The 20,941-nt window shown below is 46.7% G+C and overlaps 1 protein-coding gene across 2 annotated transcripts in view; it reads right to left on the minus strand.

Annotated features, from left to right (window-relative positions):
- IQCK (IQ motif containing K) overlaps positions 1-20,941 on the minus strand; it is a 163,837-nt gene that overhangs the window by 77,435 nt on the left and 65,461 nt on the right. For both annotated transcript variants that reach the window (XM_088451934.1, XM_088451935.1), the window contains exons 5-6: positions 2,860-2,912; positions 2,698-2,775 (exon numbers count right to left, since the gene is read on the minus strand). In XM_088451934.1, coding sequence (XP_088308060.1) covers positions 2,698-2,775; positions 2,860-2,912 — 131 coding nt within the window. The remainder of the gene's footprint in view (positions 1-2,697; positions 2,776-2,859; positions 2,913-20,941) is intronic.

Here is a 20,941-nt window from a genome sequence, read left to right on the forward strand (position 1 = left end):
GGGTGTATTATGCAAAAATGACATTACAGAAATGCTTCAATGATTTGTCATTATGTGTCAGCATAATATTATTAGAGGTATGCAATTTTAGATGATGTATAGTTTGTGCTGGAGAAGTCATTTACAGACAGACCGGTAATAAATGTTAAGGCACTGAACTGTTAATATGGATAACATTGTTTACTCTGCAGAATGTTATAATGGAATCTATAACAAATAAAATGGAATTTAAAAAATGAGATCTTAGATTTCTTATCATTTCTATTATGTATTTCAACAAATGGCAAGATCTGTCTAAAGTCAGCATACTCAGTTAGGCAATGCAATGTAACTCCTAACGACCAAGCTAGTATAACCATTTAGATATGGCCTACAACATTCAGGGGATGATTCAGCAGAGAACGCTGTTACTATCGTAGCTGCTAATATGTTAGCTGCGATAGCTGTAATATGGTAATATGGTCCAAGGACGCACCATCGGATCATCTGCGTGTGCATAGGCTGGCTGAGTGACAATGGGGTCATGCAAATCGGCCGTCACAGATGAGTAAAAGAGGCCAGGAAATATCTGTCAGTTGACGGATATCTTGGCCTCTCCACCTCCTCCTAATGAAGACGACACGTCTCCACTTTTGGAAACAGAGGCCGTCGCCGCCACCTCCCGGCCAAGAAACGGCAGCAGACTGTCAATCACCGGCAGACTGCTGCCAAACTGCGTGCGGGACCGCAGACCCATTCTGCACATGCGCAGAACGGGTCCACAGATTCCCAATGAGCGTGAGTCTGTCATCTACGTCCTCTGCTGAATCACCCCTCAGTTTGGACATTAATAACACAATTAGGATTGGCTATTAGAAGGCCGGAATCAAATGGTTACATTTTGCCACCATCGTTACATCTCTAACGATGCCATGCAAGCATACGGCTGAATTTAATTCAATGCGATGATAAATAGCCGCGGGAGGGAGCTCCCGGAGCTATTGAATACACTGGGCTGTTTGCCTGGTCGGCAATTGGTTAAGTCAGCGAATGCCAGTTCTTGTGACTCAACCTGGGTGTTTAGTAGCGAGAACCGGCATTCTCCGACTAAAGTGTCGGCTGCGCGGCTGTTAGCGCCATGCTAAGCCCGCAAACAGCTGCACGGCCGGAACTTTTGTCGGATTTCTCCTCGCATCCCCAGGGGGTGCAAGAAGAAATCCTTTAGCCCCTCCCAAACAGCGCAGTGAATTGAATAGCTTTGGGAGCTCCCTCCCACGGCAATTCATCATCGCATTGAATTGAATTCGGCCCATAGTTTCTAAACCATTTGATGGTTTAATCCATTGATAGTACAGTCATAAACGTGCAGAATGGAGAGTTGGTTTGTATATGCGCAAAAGGAATACTGCCGCTGAGTCAGGGTTCTCCCTGTGGGGTATTACATCACCACACATCAAGACAACACACATCGAAAAGAAGCAAGCAATGGTGTAATCATCACAATCCTGGAGATGAATGCCAGAACCATCGCCATTGGAACAAAAACATTAATTGTTGCAATCCCAAGAACACCAGGCAGTTTGTATAAGTACAGCAATGAGGTTACAAAATATTTGTTCAGGACTTAGAGAATCCAGTTAAACACCTCCTGCTCTTTCCTAGAACTGTCTTAGCATTTCAGTTCTGGGGTACAGCTTAGGAACTAAGGGCCTGATTCAGAGCCGCTCGCACAATATATATGCAAATTGCGTACGCAGTGCTATAGCACAGCAATGCATTAGCTCCCCCAGTGTTTCTTAGAGAGCAATCACATCGTGTATGCAGACACCCACCAGCCTGTTTTAAGACGCCCACTTGTGCACGTCATGTCCAGGAAGTGTATGCAACCATCGCTACATCGGGTAACATCGGATGCTATCGCAGCGCTTATGGTTGACCATACCCTGCCGCAAGTACTGCGAGCATTTCAGTGTAAAAACAAGCCAGGTGACGTGTACTATGACGCTGCCTGTTAATTATGCACACCTCTAAAACGTCGTTGAGATGCTCAGGCGCGCCTGCGTTCGCACCTCCACTCCCCCGTTTTTAATGGCTAGCCCCTGTTACTACCTACAAACGCATTCCCCTGTCACTCACTCTGCTGGGCTGTCTATGTGCAGCGAATGCATTGTGAACTTTCACTAAGGTATGTGCACAATGCATACACAATGCACACACATTACATACCATCGGCAGCAGCGAGAGTATGCATCTTAGTGAGCGGGTCTGGAGAGCCTGATTCAGAGTTTGCGCAAAAGTCAGATGTATGTATGCGCAGGATCTGCCCTGCGCATGTGCAGATCTTCTTCTGTGAGCTCACCTGCAGTACCCGGATGCTGCAGTTTGATTGACAAGCTGGGGCTATATAGGGAGGGGCAGAGGCGGCATCCCAGAAAACGGGGATGTGTCGGCAAGAACAAGATTACAGCCACTGGCTTCAGCTGCGTGTAAACACCAGCCAACCTGAGTAACTTGAGGGTTACTCAGATGACCGATGATCACGAAGAGTGATCCGATGCTGCATCTTTGGATGCAGCTGTGAATCATATAAGCCAGCGGAAGGCGTTTTGTCTAAAAAAATGCAGCTACTCTGCTACTGCGTCCATCTCTGAACCAGTTGCCGATATGCATTTTATATCACAGTAATTGCCAGTCTATGTTTTCCTAGTTAGTACTTACTGTTCCTTCAACCATTCATGAACAAATGGAATCTCAAAGAAGTCTTTACACTGTTCATCTTTCCTTATTGGATTCTGACTGAAATACAAATGAATGCAGTAAAGCCACAGAACACAGTGTAAAGTGTATCTTATGTGTGCATATTGTGTGATAGATACTTACTTGTACAGACACTGAGTGAGGAGGTCACATGCAATGAATTTTGTCCTTTTTTTCTAGAAAAAATAACAATAAAATAATGATATATCAAAATGATAAAATGTGTACATTTACCTTAGCGTAGTATTAAGGATTTGTGCATAAAATAGGTGCTAACAATAATTATGCAAACAGAGGTATTAATGCAAATGAGTGTGCTAGGCTCTGAGCCTGATGAGATGTAGTTGGGATCCCGACAGGGATGAGAATGCCGGCACCAGCAACCCGGCACCAGCATCCGGCGCCTGCAATCCCTGCGGGTAAGTATGATTAGGTTTAGGGTTAGGCTGCGGTAGGGGAGGGGATGGTTAGGGTTAGGCTGCGGGGAGGGGGGTTAAACTGGGTACACACTGACAGATATATTGGCCGATCAATTGATCAGCCAATATATCTGCTGCGTGTCGGCCAGTGTGTACCATCGAGATGTCGTTCACAGACATATGGCATTGGCTGTGCTGCACAGCCAATGGACTGATGCATCTGCAGACATATCTGTCCATCGACATGTATGTACAGGCAGTCTGCAGCCCGTACACATGCCGTGGGGAGGGGAGTGGACCCGCCCCCCGGCCAGCAGGACCCGCCGTGCCTGGAAGATGATGGTTGTTCAGTGTGTATGAATGACCATCATCTACAGATATATCTGCTAGGTGTGTACCCGCCTTTAGGGATTGGCTGTGGGGAGGGGGGTTAGGGGTTAGTGTAGGGGTACTTACCTTTGGGCATCAGGAGTCTGATTGCCATCATCCTGACCGCCGGGATCCCACACCCAACTCCCTGATTCAGCAGTGCACGTAAGTGAAATGCTGAACGCATATTCCCAATGGTCGGGAATCTGCACAGACCCGTACTGCACATGTGCAATCACTGACAGTCTGCTGCCATTTGTGGGCAGGGAAGGTGTGGCGACGGACCACACAGATGATCCGATGCTGTGTCCAAGGGCACAGTTCGGATCATTAATGCATGCAGTAGGCGTGACGTCTCCTGCTGCATTAACATATTAGCAAGGACAGATTTGCAAAGCTGCTTGTGTACGGCTTTGAAATTCTGTCCTATGCTGAATCACCCCCTCTGGCCGTAGGTTAGAGATCTGTTGCAGTGCTAAGGACTTCAGTGCCAAGATCCACAGCATATACAGGCACACAGCTTCAGGAGAGAGAGGGAGCATTTAAAATAAAAATAAATCACATTACAACCGAGTTTAATAAACATATCACGCCCACCCTCATAGTCAGTAAGGTTCTTTTAGACAGCCCTCCACTTGACATTTTCACATGCACCTTCTCTGCCAAAATATAAAAATTTTTAAAATCATGTTTGTTTTCTTTATATTTTATTGCCTCGCGGCCGGTGCCATGTTTGATATATTGCCAGCACTGTTTAATAATGCCCACCTGCAGCAGGCAGCTGAAATGCCGCCGGTGCTGTTTCATGGTTGCAGATTGTTCCCTTTCAGTGCTGCCAGTGCACCAGGTACATATATTATTACCCTGCATCTGTGCACACTCCTGTGCAGCCATCCTTCCCTGCCCTGTGACCCCTGCCCCCCATCAAGGTCCAGCCTTTCCTGCCTTGTGCCCCCTCCCAGGTCTAGCCTTCCCTGCCCTGTATTCCCCTTGTCCTCTTTGATGTCCTGTGACCCACCAGTTGCAGCCCTCCCATATCCAGACATCACTGGTCTCAAAAACCACTTTTACTCTTGCCATGCACCTTATCCTGCCACCCCCTTACATCTCCCTTCTTCACCCCTTACCATCCTCTTCTGATAAAGTTGATGGAGTCCTACTGGCCGATGATTAGAAGCGGCGTGGAGAAACCTAGGCATGGCAGGTGAGCAGAATCTTCTGACTTTTTTTTTTTCCTCTAACACTGCGATCGCAGGTGAAAACCCTGACAGTAGTAACATTTGCCAGTTTTCGCCAATGAAGACTTCACAAGTGTTATGGTGGATCAGGCTTTTTAATGTTTTTTATTATGTGGATCTGGCTTTTCAATTTTTTTTTTAATGTTAATCTGGCTTTTTATATGACAACTATTTCAATGTATTTTATGTGAAGCCGACTATTTCAATGTATTTTATGTGGATCTGGCTATATATATATCCCAGTGTGTATGGATGGCACTCAGGGTCTCAGCAATGTTAATAAAACACAGGCAACACCAGTTTTGTAATAGCCAACGCTTCAGAGCTAGAAGCTCTTTTATCAAGACATAAATGTTGGCTATTACAATACTGGCATTGATGTGTTTTATTAACATTGCTGAGACCCTGAGTGCCATCCATACACACTGGGATACACATCAACACTAGGAAAGGCACCAGGGTACGCTGTGGCTGCTGGAGGGAGTGCTGGACATTAAGTGATTAATTTATATATATATATATATATATACTTTCCAATGGTACGGCACTCCTGGTCAACACATCACACTCAGACTACGGCATGTATGGCAACGTTTCAGTGCCCTTTAATCGTGTGGCACTTTCATCAGGATGACCTGGTTATTCTGACGAAAGTGCCACACGATTAAAGGGCACTGAAACGTTGCCATACATGCCGTAGTCTGTTATGATGTGTTGACCAGGAGTGCTGCACCATTGGGAAGTATATAGCATAATTTGTGAAGGCACTCGGCATGTTGTATTTATACGGAGGATGGGAGAGCCGGGACGTTTGTGACTATATATATATATATATATATATATATATATATATACACATACACGCGCAGCAATTACGGCTGGGACTCCAAAGGGCTATAGATATAATGTGCACCTGGTGCCTTCTTCAATTACCTATCCCTGTGTTGGGAAGGAAAAAATATATGCAACAATGGGCGGCACTGCCGGCGACTTCCCAAAACACACAAACGCTCGTGATATTAAATTATTTAATATCACAAGCGTTTCTGTGTTTTGTGAAGTTGCCAGGAGTGCCGCCCATTGTTGCATATATATATATATATATATATTTATTTTTATTTGTATAAAATGGGCAGCACATACCGCCACACAACACTGAGGGTGAAGTTTGTATATTCTCCCTGTGCTTGCGTGGGTTTCCTATGAGTGCTCCGGTTTCCTCCCACACTACAAAAATATACTGGTAGGTTAATTGGCTCCCAGCAAAAATTAACCCTAGTGTGTATGTGTGAACGTGTACATGTGGTAGCGAATATGTATGGTAAGCGTCAATGGGTCAGGGACTAATGTGAATGGCCAAATATTCTCTGTGAGACGCTGTGGAATTTGAAAGGGGGGCATGTCTGAAACCACGCACCCTGTTTATCATCAACAATAACTAGCCAGTCCTGGAATTTGGGAATCTCCGGAGCCATCCATATTCTTGCAAGCAGGGGCGTAGCAAGGGTTGCTCCAGTGGAGCTCCTGCTCCAAGCGCCTGCTCTGGCCAGGGCGCCAGAGAGCAGCCATCCAACTGGGGTGTGGATCACCTGCTGCTGAGCTGAGCCTAAAGCACATAAAGAGATGAGTGGAGGAGGAGAGAACATGGCAGCTGTGTCCATGCTGCTGAGGGAAAGTCTGAATAGGGTGCTGCTGCTGCTGAGAGCCTGGGTCGCAGCACCTGTGACTGGGAGGAGCCTGAGTGGTGAGGTCACGCCCCTGCTTGCAAGGTACACTTTTGTCATTATATATTGTAACATAATATATTGCTCTGTTCACTAGATTTTTTAATTTTGTCTGAGTATACACATCCTAAGAGTACGGTAAGCAGGGGAACAGAGACACCAGTCCTATATTGTGTGGTATAAAGCTTTTGTACGGGAGTGGGCTGCCAGGTCGGTGCAGCAGGGAGGGTGGGGGCGGCTTAAGTGGGCGGAGTAGGGGCATGTTGGTGCGATTGAGTTACTGCGGCCCCACCCCCGCTTTATAATGCTGATATTACCGGCAATGAAAAGCAGGGGGCAGGGCTACGATGAAGCGGTTCAGAGCAAATCGCATCATCGCCCCCTCCAAACCGCCCACTTTCATGTTCGGGCACGGGGGAGCGGCGGCCATTTCTACTCTTGCGGAGTGTGGACTTGCCTACTCTTGCGGAGTGCCGGGAGCAGCACTCGATTTTCAGGGTGCTCCCGGCGGTCCCAGGAGAGTAGGCAAATACGGCGTAACAGTAGGGATTAAGGTTAGAGAGTGTGAAGCTCCCCAGCTTAGTTGCTCCCACAGAGTATACTGCACTTGCACAAGCCAGAGAGGAGACATCTTTTGTAATATTTGTTTTTTATTTTTAACTTATTAGTTCTTTTTATTTATTCTTTTTAACAAACTTAAGAAGGGGGAGAAAGGTATTTGAAGTGGGATTTAGTTATGAGACCGGCGGCCTATCTTAATTCTGACGCCGGAACGCTAGCCCGGACCAGGTAAGTCCAGAAGGCCCTTAGCGTTAGCTGTGGGGGGAGGGTTAGGTTTAGGGAGCGTAGCAGGGGTAGGTTTTGGGGGTTAGGTTAGGGTTAAGCACCTCTAGGGGTAGATTAGTGTTGGGTTAGGTTTAGGGTGCGGTAAGGGAGGTTAGGGTTAGGCACCCCAAGGGGGAGGTTAGGCACTAGGGGGGAAGTTAGGGTTAGGCACCACTAAGGTAGGGTTACGGGGTACTTAACTGCCCCCCGGGACTTCATAAGAATTCCATTTGAAACATGTATATAAGGTTTTTAGGACAATCCAAGAACATCATATATTTTGTAATATTTTGGTAAATACCGAGCTCTGAAAACTATTTTAAAACGTAGTTTGCAAAAAAATACTAGTTTATAATACATATGTCTTTGTATAGGAATTTTTACATTTACACCATTAAATTGAAAAGTATTTAACATAAATGCCCTTTAATACATTTAAATAAAAACAAATATTTCTAAAAAAAAAATCATTAGAACTAACCATGTCCTTGATATGAGTAGTCCGAAGAAGAAACATGTATGTACGGTCATTAGTTCATAGCCGAAGGATACACTCAGCTGAACAGGGGAACTGGTTGTTGTTAGGAAACTTGTGACACATAATATGACCTACATTCATGGACCTCTGGCACAGACCCTGTCCAAATTTGACAATAGTAAAAACACAGGAAAGCTTCACAATGTGAATTGTTTGCTGTGAGATAAACTGTTTAAACCAGCACATGTGTATTCAGTATCCTCGCCCTGAACTCTGAGATTTCTGAATTTGTGGGTGCATTACTTGTTGAGCATCCTGTTGCTTTATATTAACAATGTCTCTGTCATTTAAGTGTTATCTTTATTTATATAGCAGCTGCCGCCCCCTCCGCCCCCCCCCCTCCCCACGCGGTTATAAGAGAAACCCCCACAGCAGGGGGGGGGATGAAGCAATTCACGCTGAATCGTGAACCATTTTGGCACCGCCCCCTGCTTCCCAATGCCGGTAATCTCGGCATTCTGTAGCAGGAGCAAAATTAAGCGATCAAGTAACCACGCCACCCCCCGCTCCACCCACAGATCCCATGTAATGACACGATCAAATGCCACGCCCGCATATGCTGGTCAAGCCCCCTGCTATGACGATCTGGCTACTCCCTCCTGGAAGGGCAAACCAGAATGTCGGCAACCCTGAACATATTTTGCAGCACCATACAGAGAAAGTTTAATTATTCACATCAGTCCCTCCCTGTCACGGTGGATTTACAGTCTTTACAGTATTTAAACCACACAAACACAGACTTCGGGCCTGATGCTATGTTGAATGCACACGTATGTACAGACCAGGGGCGTATCTATAATGGGTGCAGGGTGTGCGGGGAACACGAGCCCCTGGGTCCAGGGGGGCCCCTCACCGCACACCATGCACCCACAACATTACTTACCTCTCTGAAGTGTCACGTCGGCTCGGGCATGCGGCTCTGTAAAACAACTGGAAAATGGGCGTGGCTGCCATTTTCCTGTCATTTGCGCATTTTCCCGGCTGCCATTTTCCTGTCGTTTTCGGCCATTTTCCCGGTGACCTGTGCATACATTATAGACTCTGGGCACACTCTAGTGCCCAGAGGCTATAACTTCGGCGCTGGCCCCGCTCAGCTCAGTGCGCTGCCGGCCGCCGGACAGAGAGGAAGGGGCCCATGCCGGAAACTGCACACGGCCCCTTCCTCTCTAGAAACGCCCCTGGTACAGACCATATGCATATCAAGCATATTTCCACTGGAACCATACTTACCTACTCTCCTGGAGGTCCCTGAATTTTCCTAGTGAAGTGGGCGGGATGGGGAGATAATTGCCGGAATTGCGGCTCCGTAGAGAGGGGGCGGGACTAAATGATGTGAAACTGCAAGTATGCCTGCGACTGAAGAGATGTAACTGGGCTGTAAAGGGATGTTCTTACATAGGCATACTTTAGTGAGGGTCTGTCAAGTGCGCCCTGATGATGATGATGACAAGAAGCAAATCAACCTTATGCATAACGGGGGGGAGGACTGCAAAGATCCATACAATGCTGCATAATATACACATATATTCCTGTCCATGCAAAGCCAGAGCACATACAGCCGATTTACGTTATATTCTGTATCATGCACTTTATGTATTTGGACTGTGTAGCATACTAGCCAACTTTTTAATTTATCCCTTCGAAACCCAGAGGGGAGATACAGAAGACATCTGATGGGAACTATGCGTTATTATGCTCTGTCCCCAAATGGTGCAATGCCACAAGTCACAGGTCTATGAAGGGGGGTGGACAAATTAAACACATCATCTGCCCCCTCTACTTGGACATTATACTCCCCATTCTGTTCACATCCCTAAGAAGTGGGCGGGATGTGGGAGGGCCACCCGCTCCTTCAGGAGTCTCGGGGACTACCCTAGCACTCGTGAGTCTCCCAGACATTACGGAAAGCAGGTAAGTGTATTGCGGGGTAAATAGGAGCACCTGGAGAAGGAAACCCACACAAGGATGACATACACATTCTGCACAGGCAGTGCCTTGTTCCTTGAGTCGCCCAGAGTCAGGTAATATATAAGGTGTAAATAAAAGCAGTTTGGGTTGATCTACTATCCCGCAGATATCTGGGTCAGATGCAATTGCAATAGGTTTTCTTTCAATGAAGGAATCTGATGGGCATTTGACTTGAGACCCTTAATAAAAGGGAATGTTTTGCTCAGGAATTTTACTCCACTTTCTATAAGTTACCCTCCTGTTGTCACAACTTTAAAGCAAAGTGTACCATTATATCAGTGCCTGCTCTCTCCCAATACTCAGCACAACACGGACATCACCCGGGCCCTTCCTAAATATTATCATGGTGCCTGGGCACGCACAGTGCCACAACTGACTCTACTTCCATAGTACTGAAACTAACAAGAGGCTTTGGTCATTTTATGTAGTGTAAGTATATGTGACAACATAACTTACACATGTCCGCCATGGATCGGCTTACTCGTTTTGTTATTTTGCCAAGTACGGGGATGCTACAAAGAGCGGTGCTAGGATGATGGTGAGTATGGGATCTTTATTCCAGGTAGTCCCATTGGATCCTGTATGGAGAAGTGGACAGATCAACTTGTAGCAGGTAAGTATGTGTGAGTGAGGTAGGTGAATGTAATAAAGTTGTACTTTAGAGTGAGTGAGTGTGTACTGTGTTTTTTTAACTATTTCTTTTACAGTGGGGGTACGGGTGGCAGCGGCCTGCTGGCACTCATAGTTCCACAAGTTCCAAAGGGCAGGCATGCTGGTACCTGTTGTACGACCGTAAAATACAATAGTTTCTATATTTTTACACCATTATTACCCCCGTACCCACCACTCCAGTGGTGCAGGGAAGAGCCCCGGGCATTCAGACTAAGCCGGAGGTGTCGGGAGAGTGGGGACTCCTTCTTGGGGAGGTCCCCACCTCCCCAGAGATCCCCGGCTTGGGTTGACCGGCTTGGGGTGTGAATGCCTCGGTGATAGGGTCCACTGGCTTTGGCATTACACCTCGGTCGGTTTGGGTCCGGTGCTGGTTTTAAATATATGGGGACCCCTACGCAATATTTCCACCCTATATTTAAAACCAGGACCCTGCAGCCAGGTGCTGGTTCCTAACTTACAGGGGAACCCTACACTATTTTCCCCCGTAATTTGAGGAATGAGGACTGGCTGAGCAGCCCGGGGCTAGTTATGCATTTGGGGGAGGGGACTCTACGTGATTTTTTTAAAACATTTATCTCTATGTTTACATGTAAAACACAAGCAGCTTTTACATATCTCACTAATATGTGCAGGCTGCTTATTTGGGAGAGTTAGGCAGAGAGAAGACACTGCAATCTCCTTCAAAACTTGCTACTCAGGGGAAATATCTCAATCTGCTTCACCATCGGCCATCTCACTCTCAGCTAAAACTTACTTCTTAGTAAATTTGTGAGTTTCAGAAACCTCAAATCATCAGATGCTAATCGAGTTGAAAAAAAAAAAAACCACAATCAGACTCGATTCTTAGTAAATTTAGGCCCTCATTCAGAGCCGTACGCTCTGAGCAGAGCGCACGCTCTGCATGAGGGCCGGGCTCCTTTTTCATGGAGCGTCCTCCTGGACGCTCGTATAGCTGTGGGTCACCACCCACAGGCTATACGAGCGTGCAGTTTGATGGCCGCGATAGTCGTGACCATCGCGACCATCGAAATTGCGAGCCGGAGCCTGCGGTTGAGGTTTTCAACCGCAAGCTCCGGAGTGATTTTGGCTCTATCAGAGCCAAAATCACTCCCACTGACATCACTAGTGATGTCAGTGGGCCGGCTTCTGACGGGAGGCGTTCCCGTGGGAACGCCCCCGTCAGGGAGGCACGCCCCCGGCACGCCCACCAAAGGGGGCGTGCTGTCAATCAACATTGACAGCACGCCCCCTTTGATCGGACACAACGAGCGAAGGAAAGTCCTTCGCTCGTCGTGTCTGGCGCATGCGCACGACGGAGCTCCCTCCGTCGTGCGCATGCTCAGTGCAGACCATCGACCCACTTGCGAGCGTACAGCCGCTCGCGAGTGGGTCTGAATCAGGCCCTTACACCTTAGTTTGAAGCATTGGGCTCTTCCCTGCACCCCTGGGCTGTGGGTATGGGCAATTTTTCCCCCACTAATTTTAAAACCAGGACAGGCTCGGCAGCCCAGTGCTGGCCTTATAATACGGGGTAACCCTACTTGTTTTTTCTCCCGTATTTTTAGTAACCAGGGCTGGTTGAGCAGTCCAGGGCTGATTATGGTGTTTTGGGGGGAACCCCACGTATTTTTTTTTTTAGATTTCACTCTTTTTTGGCTATTTACAGGCAGAAACATACATGGATCACACTGATCTGTGTATGTTTCTGCAGAACTCGCAGCTCACAGGAAGATGAATTGATTTCACGAATTTGGACGCAAGTTTTGTCCGTTTTCGTGAGAGTTTAGAAACTGTCATCTTGGTAAATTCCCGAATCCTATCTTCATTAGTGAAAAGTTACTCGAGTTTGGACGATGGGGAATTGAAGAGAGTTTGCCAACTCCATAATTTTCCTGTACAAAGGAAATTTCTCTCCCGAGTTTGACATTAGTAAATTTGTGAGTGGGGAAGAAATGGCCAAACTCTCCAGAGATTGCTAACTCTACCAAACTCGAATCTTAGTAAATTAACCCCCTGGTGCTTTATAATTAAGTGCTATAATTCCTATAGCATAGCAGAGTATTTTCATGAACCACTCATGGGGCTGGATTCTGATTTGCACGCAATCCGCACGCAATGCCAATGTTCACGTAATTCAGTGATTTTTTGCAACTGTACATGCGCACATGGTTTTATAAACCATTGCACATGCTTTACACAGAGTGCACACACAGAGGCGCTCGACACGGTATCAGGAATGTTGTGGGAAAGTGATGTGCATTCCTGGGGGGTGGTTAGTAGTGCACCTCCGCTAGTCAGGTTTCCTCCTACTTATATCTGAGATACAGCAGCTCACTCAGCAGTGCTGGCTCATTACATTTAAATAGCAAGATGAAAAAAGCCAATATTAAGTAGGAAGATATTTACAAGGTATAACATGACTGCATCTTGCTTTGCTTACATCCCAGCCCACCTTGTCAAACTGTTTCACAGGGCAGTGATACAAAGAACAGTAAATTACATACAAACAACTACAGAGATCTGAAAATGTACCAGATGTTATTAGTTCAATGATATCATCACTGCTTCTTTACTTACAAAAGCCAATGTTAACTGGTGCTTTGCTGAATATAGCAACCTGAGAAATACAGCTCTAAATGATACACTATAATAATAATAATAATAACCAGCATATATCTTATTTGGAGAGTTTAAAACATATTTTTATGTCATGTTTTTATTATTATTATTATTATTATTTTATTTAGGACAGTCTTAAGGTGCCCATCCACTAGGCGATTTATGTGAGCGATTGAATGATAACGATATCGTTCAATCATTCATAAATCATTTGCAAATCGTTTTTAAAAATGTCTTAAATGACCAGCAATGCGCGTGCCCGCTGGTTGTTTAGACATCTATCATCGGGCAAACATGCTGGTCAATCTGACGATAAGGTCAGGTTGAGCATGTTTGCAGATGATTGATGAGCCTACACTAAATGACTGCTCGTACAGTGTAGACACATCACAGACTGACAAACGACTGCAAGATTACAATGTCGTAATCGTGCAGTCGTTTTCACGTCTATTAGTGGATGGGCACATTTAGTTGCCAGCAGCTGACTGTCTCAAGATTTATACAATGATTAATCTTTCATGTCTCCTAGCACTGGCTGTCTACAGTATACTTATTGCAACTGCACAGTCACGATTTCATTGCAAATACAGATGTGTCCTCATTACACAGATTCATTCTCAGAGGCACACAGATGTACAAATGTGGCAAGCCCCAGAGGTCAGTGTAAGCTAGCAATGCAGTTTTGTCACTTCCAGTTGTTTTATTTATGAGCATTAGAAGCACACGGGATCTGGTGCACCGAGAGGGGCTATTTGGCACGACTTTAGCCACAGTATAAAAGGACACATCTGTATGAGGATTCATTCTACCAGCAAAGATTGATTCATCCAAATAACAAGGTTGTGTAGTCTAATGCACTGGGGGTTTTCACCAGGGACACCCCGCAAGGTAGTTTGGACTTAGTTGTGTCTCCCTGACTTGGTTTCTGGCATGGCAGGCTGGGGAGCGGCCAGATAGCAAATTCAGTACACATAGCTGATGCAACAGAGCCAAGAGGGTAAAACAAAGTGTAGTGATAGCTATATCAGAGCCATGGGATGTAGAAAAGCAGGAGCACAGGAATGCTAGGTGTGAAGTCTAATACTCTGGTAGCCAGAGGCTAGTTTTTATAGGCACACAAATCAAACTTGCTTCACCCTGTGATGTTAGCGATCATCTGACCACTGGTATAAGAATCAAAGAGGGTCGTGCACCAGCCCCTAGAGAGGACACAGAGCTGAACATCAATGTCAATCATGAAGGCAGACAGGAAGAGACCATGGACTTGAGACCCTGGAAAGAGCAGCGTCTGAGTATTTGCTAACGGCCCACAATTACTGACACACACAAGGGGGGAGGGGGGCACGATACCACAGGCCCCCTCTCTCAGTGACCCCGGCCAGAGCACAACAGACTGCTGCACAGTGCAGTCATGCATTTTCTAATTGCCGGACGATGAGTGGGGACGGGGCGGAAATGAGTAGGGGTGGTGTTGACGATAGGGGGAGGTCCGGAAGGATGGGAGGGTCTTAAGTGTCCGGGCCCACAAAAGTCTTAACCCTGTGACACACAATCAATAACTTACAGACATGTCAGTTGCCAGTTATTACTGCAATACTGGTGGCTGACAATGCTCCTGTTTTACAGTAGCCACACACATTTTTCCCAGGGGCACCGTGCGGGCTAATGAGGACAACAGCATAGAAAATAACTGCATTTTTTTAGCACCAATATACATATGTTCTAAGGGCCTGATTCAGAGCTGAACGCTCTGACCAGAGCGCTCGCTCTGAATCAGGGCCCTCCTACCTTTTTTTGGAGCGTCCTCATGGACGCTCGCATAGCTGTGGGTCACCACCCACAGCTATAGCGAGCGTCCATGATGATGGTCGCGATGGTCTTGACCATCGCGACCATCGGGCTTGCGATGGAGACCCTGCGGTAGGGTCTCGCTGCCGCAAGCCCTGGAGTGATTTTGGCTCTATCAGAGCCAAAATCACTCCCACTGACATCACTAGTGATGTCAGTGGGGCCGGCTTGAGACGGTAGGCGTTCCCCCTTTGGTGCGAGACCCGGAGCGATGGTGAGCCCGTCGCTCGCCGGGTCTCGCGCATGCGCACGACGGAGCTCCCTCCGTCGTGCGCATGCGCAGTGGGAAACATCGACCCACTTGCGAGCGTCCTGCCGCTCATGAGCGGGTCTGAATGACCCCCTAAGGCATTTACATATAAAAACATATGTATAGTATTTACACTTTTTTTTACACACCAAGATTTGTACCATTATAACATAAACTCCAGGATTACTTCATATAATAGCTCTGTGGAGGAGAAGCATTTTCTGCCACTGCAAGATAGGATCTAACAGCTCGTCAGCTTGTTCCCAAGGAGATGGGTATTTATAATGGGTGCAGGTTGTGCGGTGCACATGGGTCCCTGGGTCCAGGGAGGGCACGCACACCCTGCACTTACACTTTTTTTTTATACTTACCTCTCCGATGTCCCATGGAGTAGCGCTACAGAAAACGCCGGGAAAATGACCACCATGGCTATTCTGCGTGCATTTTGCACATGCGCAGTAGGAAATCACCGGAAAAATGGCTGCCGTACTCTAGTGCCCGGAGTCTCCCGCAGCTGTCAGTTCGCTGATGGCAGCCAGGGAGAGAGGAGGGGGCCCCGGATGGTGAGGGAACACAGGCACCCTCCTCTCTTAATACGCCCCTGCAGGGGACCATATGTTAAGAAACATACATTATTCTTAGGAAATCAACTTTATTTATTATTCTTTCTATAGTTTTTCTGGATTTTTCATTTTTATTCAGAAAAACCAAGACGGTTAAGGTGAGAATTCCTAAAATATGGAAAAAAAGCCATTTAATGTAAATAAAATAAAATCTTTTTAGACAGATTGTATTCACATGTCTCTGAAGAATGCTAAATGTAATGTGGGTTATGTAGTGAATATTATCTAAATTGTGAAGGCGGGAGGTAATCATTTAATAGTGGCTAGGAGATATTAACTTATTAGTAGATTGATTAGGTAATTGATTTAATGTTGATAGCTATTTACTTAATATTGAGATCATGCTATTAATTTAAGTACAGTTAATGGGACTACATATTAAATTATGAGGTGATTTGGAGCCTTATCATTGAATGTGAGGCTTTGAGTTTGAGTTCGGGGAAAAGAAGGGCTACCTGTATTTATTAAATACGAGGGCTGATTGAAAAGTAACATTTTATTGTCCCATAGGTAGATGTGGCAACGCTATGCTGGTTATTGTGAAGCGTATACATCGATGTGTTTGAACTAGGGGTGTGCACCGGCCACTTTTCGTGTTTTGTGTTTTGGTTTTGGATCTGGATCTTTCTTCGTGTTTTGGATCTGGATTGGTTTTGCCAAAACCACCCTTCCGTGTTTTGGGTTCTGGGTTTTGTGTTTTGGATCTGTATTTTTTTTTTAAAAAGCATAAAAACAGCTAAAATCACAGAATTTGTTGGTTTCTCTGCTCCTATGCTATTATTAACCTCAATAACCTTAATTTCCACTCATTTCCAGTCTATTCTGAACACCTCACACCTCACAATAGTGTTTTCATGTCCAAAAGGTTGCACCGAGGTAGCTGGATGACTATGCTAAGCGACACGAGTGGGCGGCACAAACACGTGACCCATCTAGGAGTGACACTGCAGTGGCAGACAGGATGGCAGTTAGAAAAACTAGGCCCCAAACTGTACATAATGCAAAGAAAAAAAAGAAGTGCAAGATGGAATTGTCCTTGGGCCCTCCCACCCACCCTTATGTTGTATAAACAGGACATGCACACTTTAACAAATCAATCATTTCAGCGCCAGGGTCTGCCACACAACTGTGGCTGAAATGATTGGTTCGTTTGGGCCCCCACAAAACAAGCTGGAAATTAATGTGTCCCTGCACAAACTGGCTCTACGGAGGCAAGATGTCATCCTCATCCTCCTCATCCACCGATTCCTCACCCTCTTCAGTGTGTACATCCTCATCCTCACAAAGTATTAACTCGTCCCCACTTGAATCCACCACCACAGGTCCCTCTGTACCTTCTGGAGGCTGGTCTCCCTGGAAGAGCTGATAATTCATTTTGATGAACATCATCTTCTCCACATTCTGTGGAAGCAACCTCCTACGCCTTTCGCTGACAAGGTTCCCGGCTGCACTAAACACTCTTTCGGAGTACACACTGGAGGGGGGGCAACTCAGGTAAAATAGAGCCAGCTTGTACAGGGGCCTCCAAATTGCCTCTTTTTCCTGCCAGTACAGGTATGGACTGTCTGACATGCCTACTTGGATGCTGTCACCGATGTAATCCTCCACCATTCTGTCAATGGTGACAGTATCATATGCAGTGACAGTAGACATGTCAGAAATTGTTGCCAGGTCCTTCAGTCCAGACCAGATGTCCAAACTTGGTCCTGCCTGCCCTGCATCACCGCCAGCGGGTTGCTTAGGATACCTAAGTTTTTTCCTGGCAGCCCCAGTTGCGGGAGAAAATGAAGAAGGAGCCGTTGACGTGTCACGTTCCGCTTCAGCTGACAGTGTGTTCACCAGCAGGTCTTTGCACCTCTGCAGGCTTGTGTCGGCCGGAAAGAGAGACACCACATAGGCTTTAAACCTAGGATCAAGCACGGTGGCCAAAATGTAGTGGTCTGATTTCAACAGATTGACCACCCTGGAATCCTGGCAAAGCGAATGAAGGGCTTCATCCACAAGTCCCACATGCCGAGCGGAATCGCTCCGTCTTAGCTCCTCCTTCACTTTCTCCAGCTGCTTCTGCAAAAGCCTGATGAGGGGAATGACCTGACTCAAGCTGGCTGTGTCTGAACTGACTTCACGTGTGGCAAGTTCGAAGGGCTGGAGAACCTTGCACAACACGGAAATCATTCTCCACTGCGCTTGAGTCAGGTGCATACCCCCTCCTTTGCCTATGTCATAGGTGGATGTATAGGCTTGTATGGCCTTTTGCTGCTCCTCCATCCTCTGAAGCATATAGAGGGTTGAGTTCCACCGCGTCACAACCTCTTGCTTCAGGTGATGGCGGGGCAGGTTCAAGAGTGTTTGCTGGTGCTCCAGTCTTCGGCACGCAGTCGCTGAATGGCGAAAGTGGCCAGAAATTTTTCGGGCCACCCAAAGCGTCTCCTGCACGCCCCTGTCGCTTTTCAGAAAATTCTGCACCACCAAGTTTATTGTGTGAGCAAAACATGGGACGTGCTGGAATTTGCCCAGATGTAATGCCCGCACAATATTGGTGGCGTTGTCAGATATCACAAATCCCCAGGAGAGTCTAAGTGGGGTAAGCCACTGGGCGATGATTTCCCTCAGTTTCTCTAAGAGGTTGTCGGCGGTGTGCCTCTTACTGAAACCGGTGATACACAGCGTAGCCTGCCTTGTAACGAGCTGGCGTTTCTGAGATGCTGCTACTGGTGACGCTGCTGCTGTTGCTGCGTAAGGTGATACATCTACCCAGTGGGCTGTCACAGTCATATAGTCCTTAGTCTGCCCTGTTCCACTTGTCCACATGTCCGTGGTTAAGTGGACATTGTGTACAATGGCATTTTTCAGGACACTGAGGACACTTTTTCTGACGTTTCTGTACAGTCTCGGTATCGCCTGCCTAGTGAAGTGGAATCTAGACGGGATTTGGAACCGGGGACACACTACCTCCATCAATTGTCTAAATCCCACTGCACTAATGGCGGATACCGGACGCACGTCTAACACCAACATAGCAGTCAAGGCCTCAGTTATACGTTTTGCTTCAGGATGACTGCTGTCGTACTTCATCCTCCTCGCTAAGGACTGTTGGAGGGTCAATTGTTTAGTAAAAGTAGTGGTGTTCCTACTTCCTCTCTGGGATGATGAACGACTCCCAGCAGCAGCAACAGCAGCAGCGGCAGCAGTAGGCGTAGCAATGCAGGATCCTCCAGAGGAATCCCGGATAGGAGAGTCAGTCATGCCAGTGACATGGCCTGCAGGACTACTTCCGATCCTGACTAAGGAGGAAATTGACGAGGAGGGAGTTGATGGTGTGGTTTGCAGGCGCTTGGATACAACAGGACAACGGGATTTAGGTGTCCCTGGACTGCTTACGGTCTTAGCCAAAGTTTCTGAACTTGACAGTAACTTTTTATGAACGCGCTGCAGGTGCCGTATAAGGGAGGATGTTCCTAGGTGGTTGACGTCCCTACCCCTACTTATTTCACCTTTACATATGGTACATATGGCAAGACAGTTGTTGTCCGGATTTGGATAGAAATATTGCCAGACCAAAGAGGTGGAATGTTTGGTCTTCTGCCCAGGCATGACCGTGATGGGCTTTTTCATCCCACGGACAACAACTGTCTCCCCCGGAGCCTGATTTAAACAAACCACATCACCATCAGAATCCTCCTCGCCAACTTCCTCCTCAGCGCCAGCTACACCAGTATCCTCATCCTGTTGTACTTCAACAGTGACATCTTCAATTTGCATATCAGCAAGTGGACTGTGGGTGCTCCTTTCAGCACTTGCAGGGGGCGTGCAAATGGTGGAAAGAGCCACCTCTTCCCGTCCAGTGCTGGGAAGGTCAGGCATCGCAACCACCACCACACTTGGACTCTCCTTGGGGATTTGTGATATCTTCTTAGAAAGCACAGTTCTTCGCTGTGCTTTTGCCAGCTTAACTCTTTTGATTTTTTTAGTGGGAGGAGGGCTTCCATCGTCATGTGAAGCTGAACCACTAGTCATGAACATACTAGGGATCGACCTTAGCCGTTCCTTGCCACTCCGTGTCGTAAATGGCATATTGGCAAGTTTACGTTTCTCTTCAGCTGATTTAAATGTCTTTTTCAAGGTCATTTTCCTGAACTTTGCCATTTGGGATTGTATGTGCCCTCTACTATGACATTGGGCATCGGCCTTGGCAGACGACGTTGATGGCATGTTATCGTCTATGTCATGACTAGTGGCAGCAGCTTCAGCACTAGGAGGAAGTGGTTCTTGATCTTTCTCTATTTTATTTTTATCGGAGAAAGTTTGGTCCTCCATTTATGTTATATCGATTTGATATATACGTGCGGCTAAACACAGAAAATAATTTTTTTTTTGGTTTGGACTGGAGTGTACTTTGTGGGTTACAGCACCCTTTAACGGTCAAGCCAGCCGGCCCTTTACTTATGACACAGGCGCACTCTTGGCACTACTTTGTTGATGCACGTGCGGCTACTGCGCACACAATTCACAAACACAGAAAATAATTTTTTTTTGGTTTGGACTGGAGTGTACTTTCGGGGGTTACAGCACCCTTAACGGTCAAGCCAGCCGGCCCTTTACTTATGACACAGGCGCACGCTTGGCACTACTTTGTTGATGCACGTGCGGCTACTGCGCACACAATTCACAAACACAGAAAATAATTTTTTTTTGGTTTGGACTGGAGTGTACTTTCGGGGGTTACAGCACCCTTTAACGGTCAAGCCAGCCGGCCCTTTACTTATGACACAGGCGCACGCTTGGCACTACTTTGTTGATGCACGTGCGGCTACTGCGCACACAATTCACAAACACAGAAAATAATTTTTTTTTGGTTTGGACTGGAGTGTACTTTCGGGGGTTACAGCACCCTTTAACGGTCAAGCCAGCCGGCCCTTTACTTATGACACGGGCGCACGCTTGGCACTACTTTGTTGATGCACGTGCGGCTACTGCGCACACAATTCACAAACACAGAAAATAATTTTTTTTTGGTTTGGACTGGAGTGTACTTTCGGGGGTTACAGCACCCTTTAACGGTCAAGCCAGCCGGCCCTTTACTTATGACACAGGCGCACGCTTGGCACTACT

The sequence above is a fragment of the Taudactylus pleione genome, unplaced genomic scaffold, assembly GCF_031769625.1.
Source record: "Taudactylus pleione unplaced genomic scaffold, aTauple2 ptg000032l, whole genome shotgun sequence".
Taxonomy (NCBI): Eukaryota; Metazoa; Chordata; class Amphibia; order Anura; family Myobatrachidae; genus Taudactylus; species Taudactylus pleione.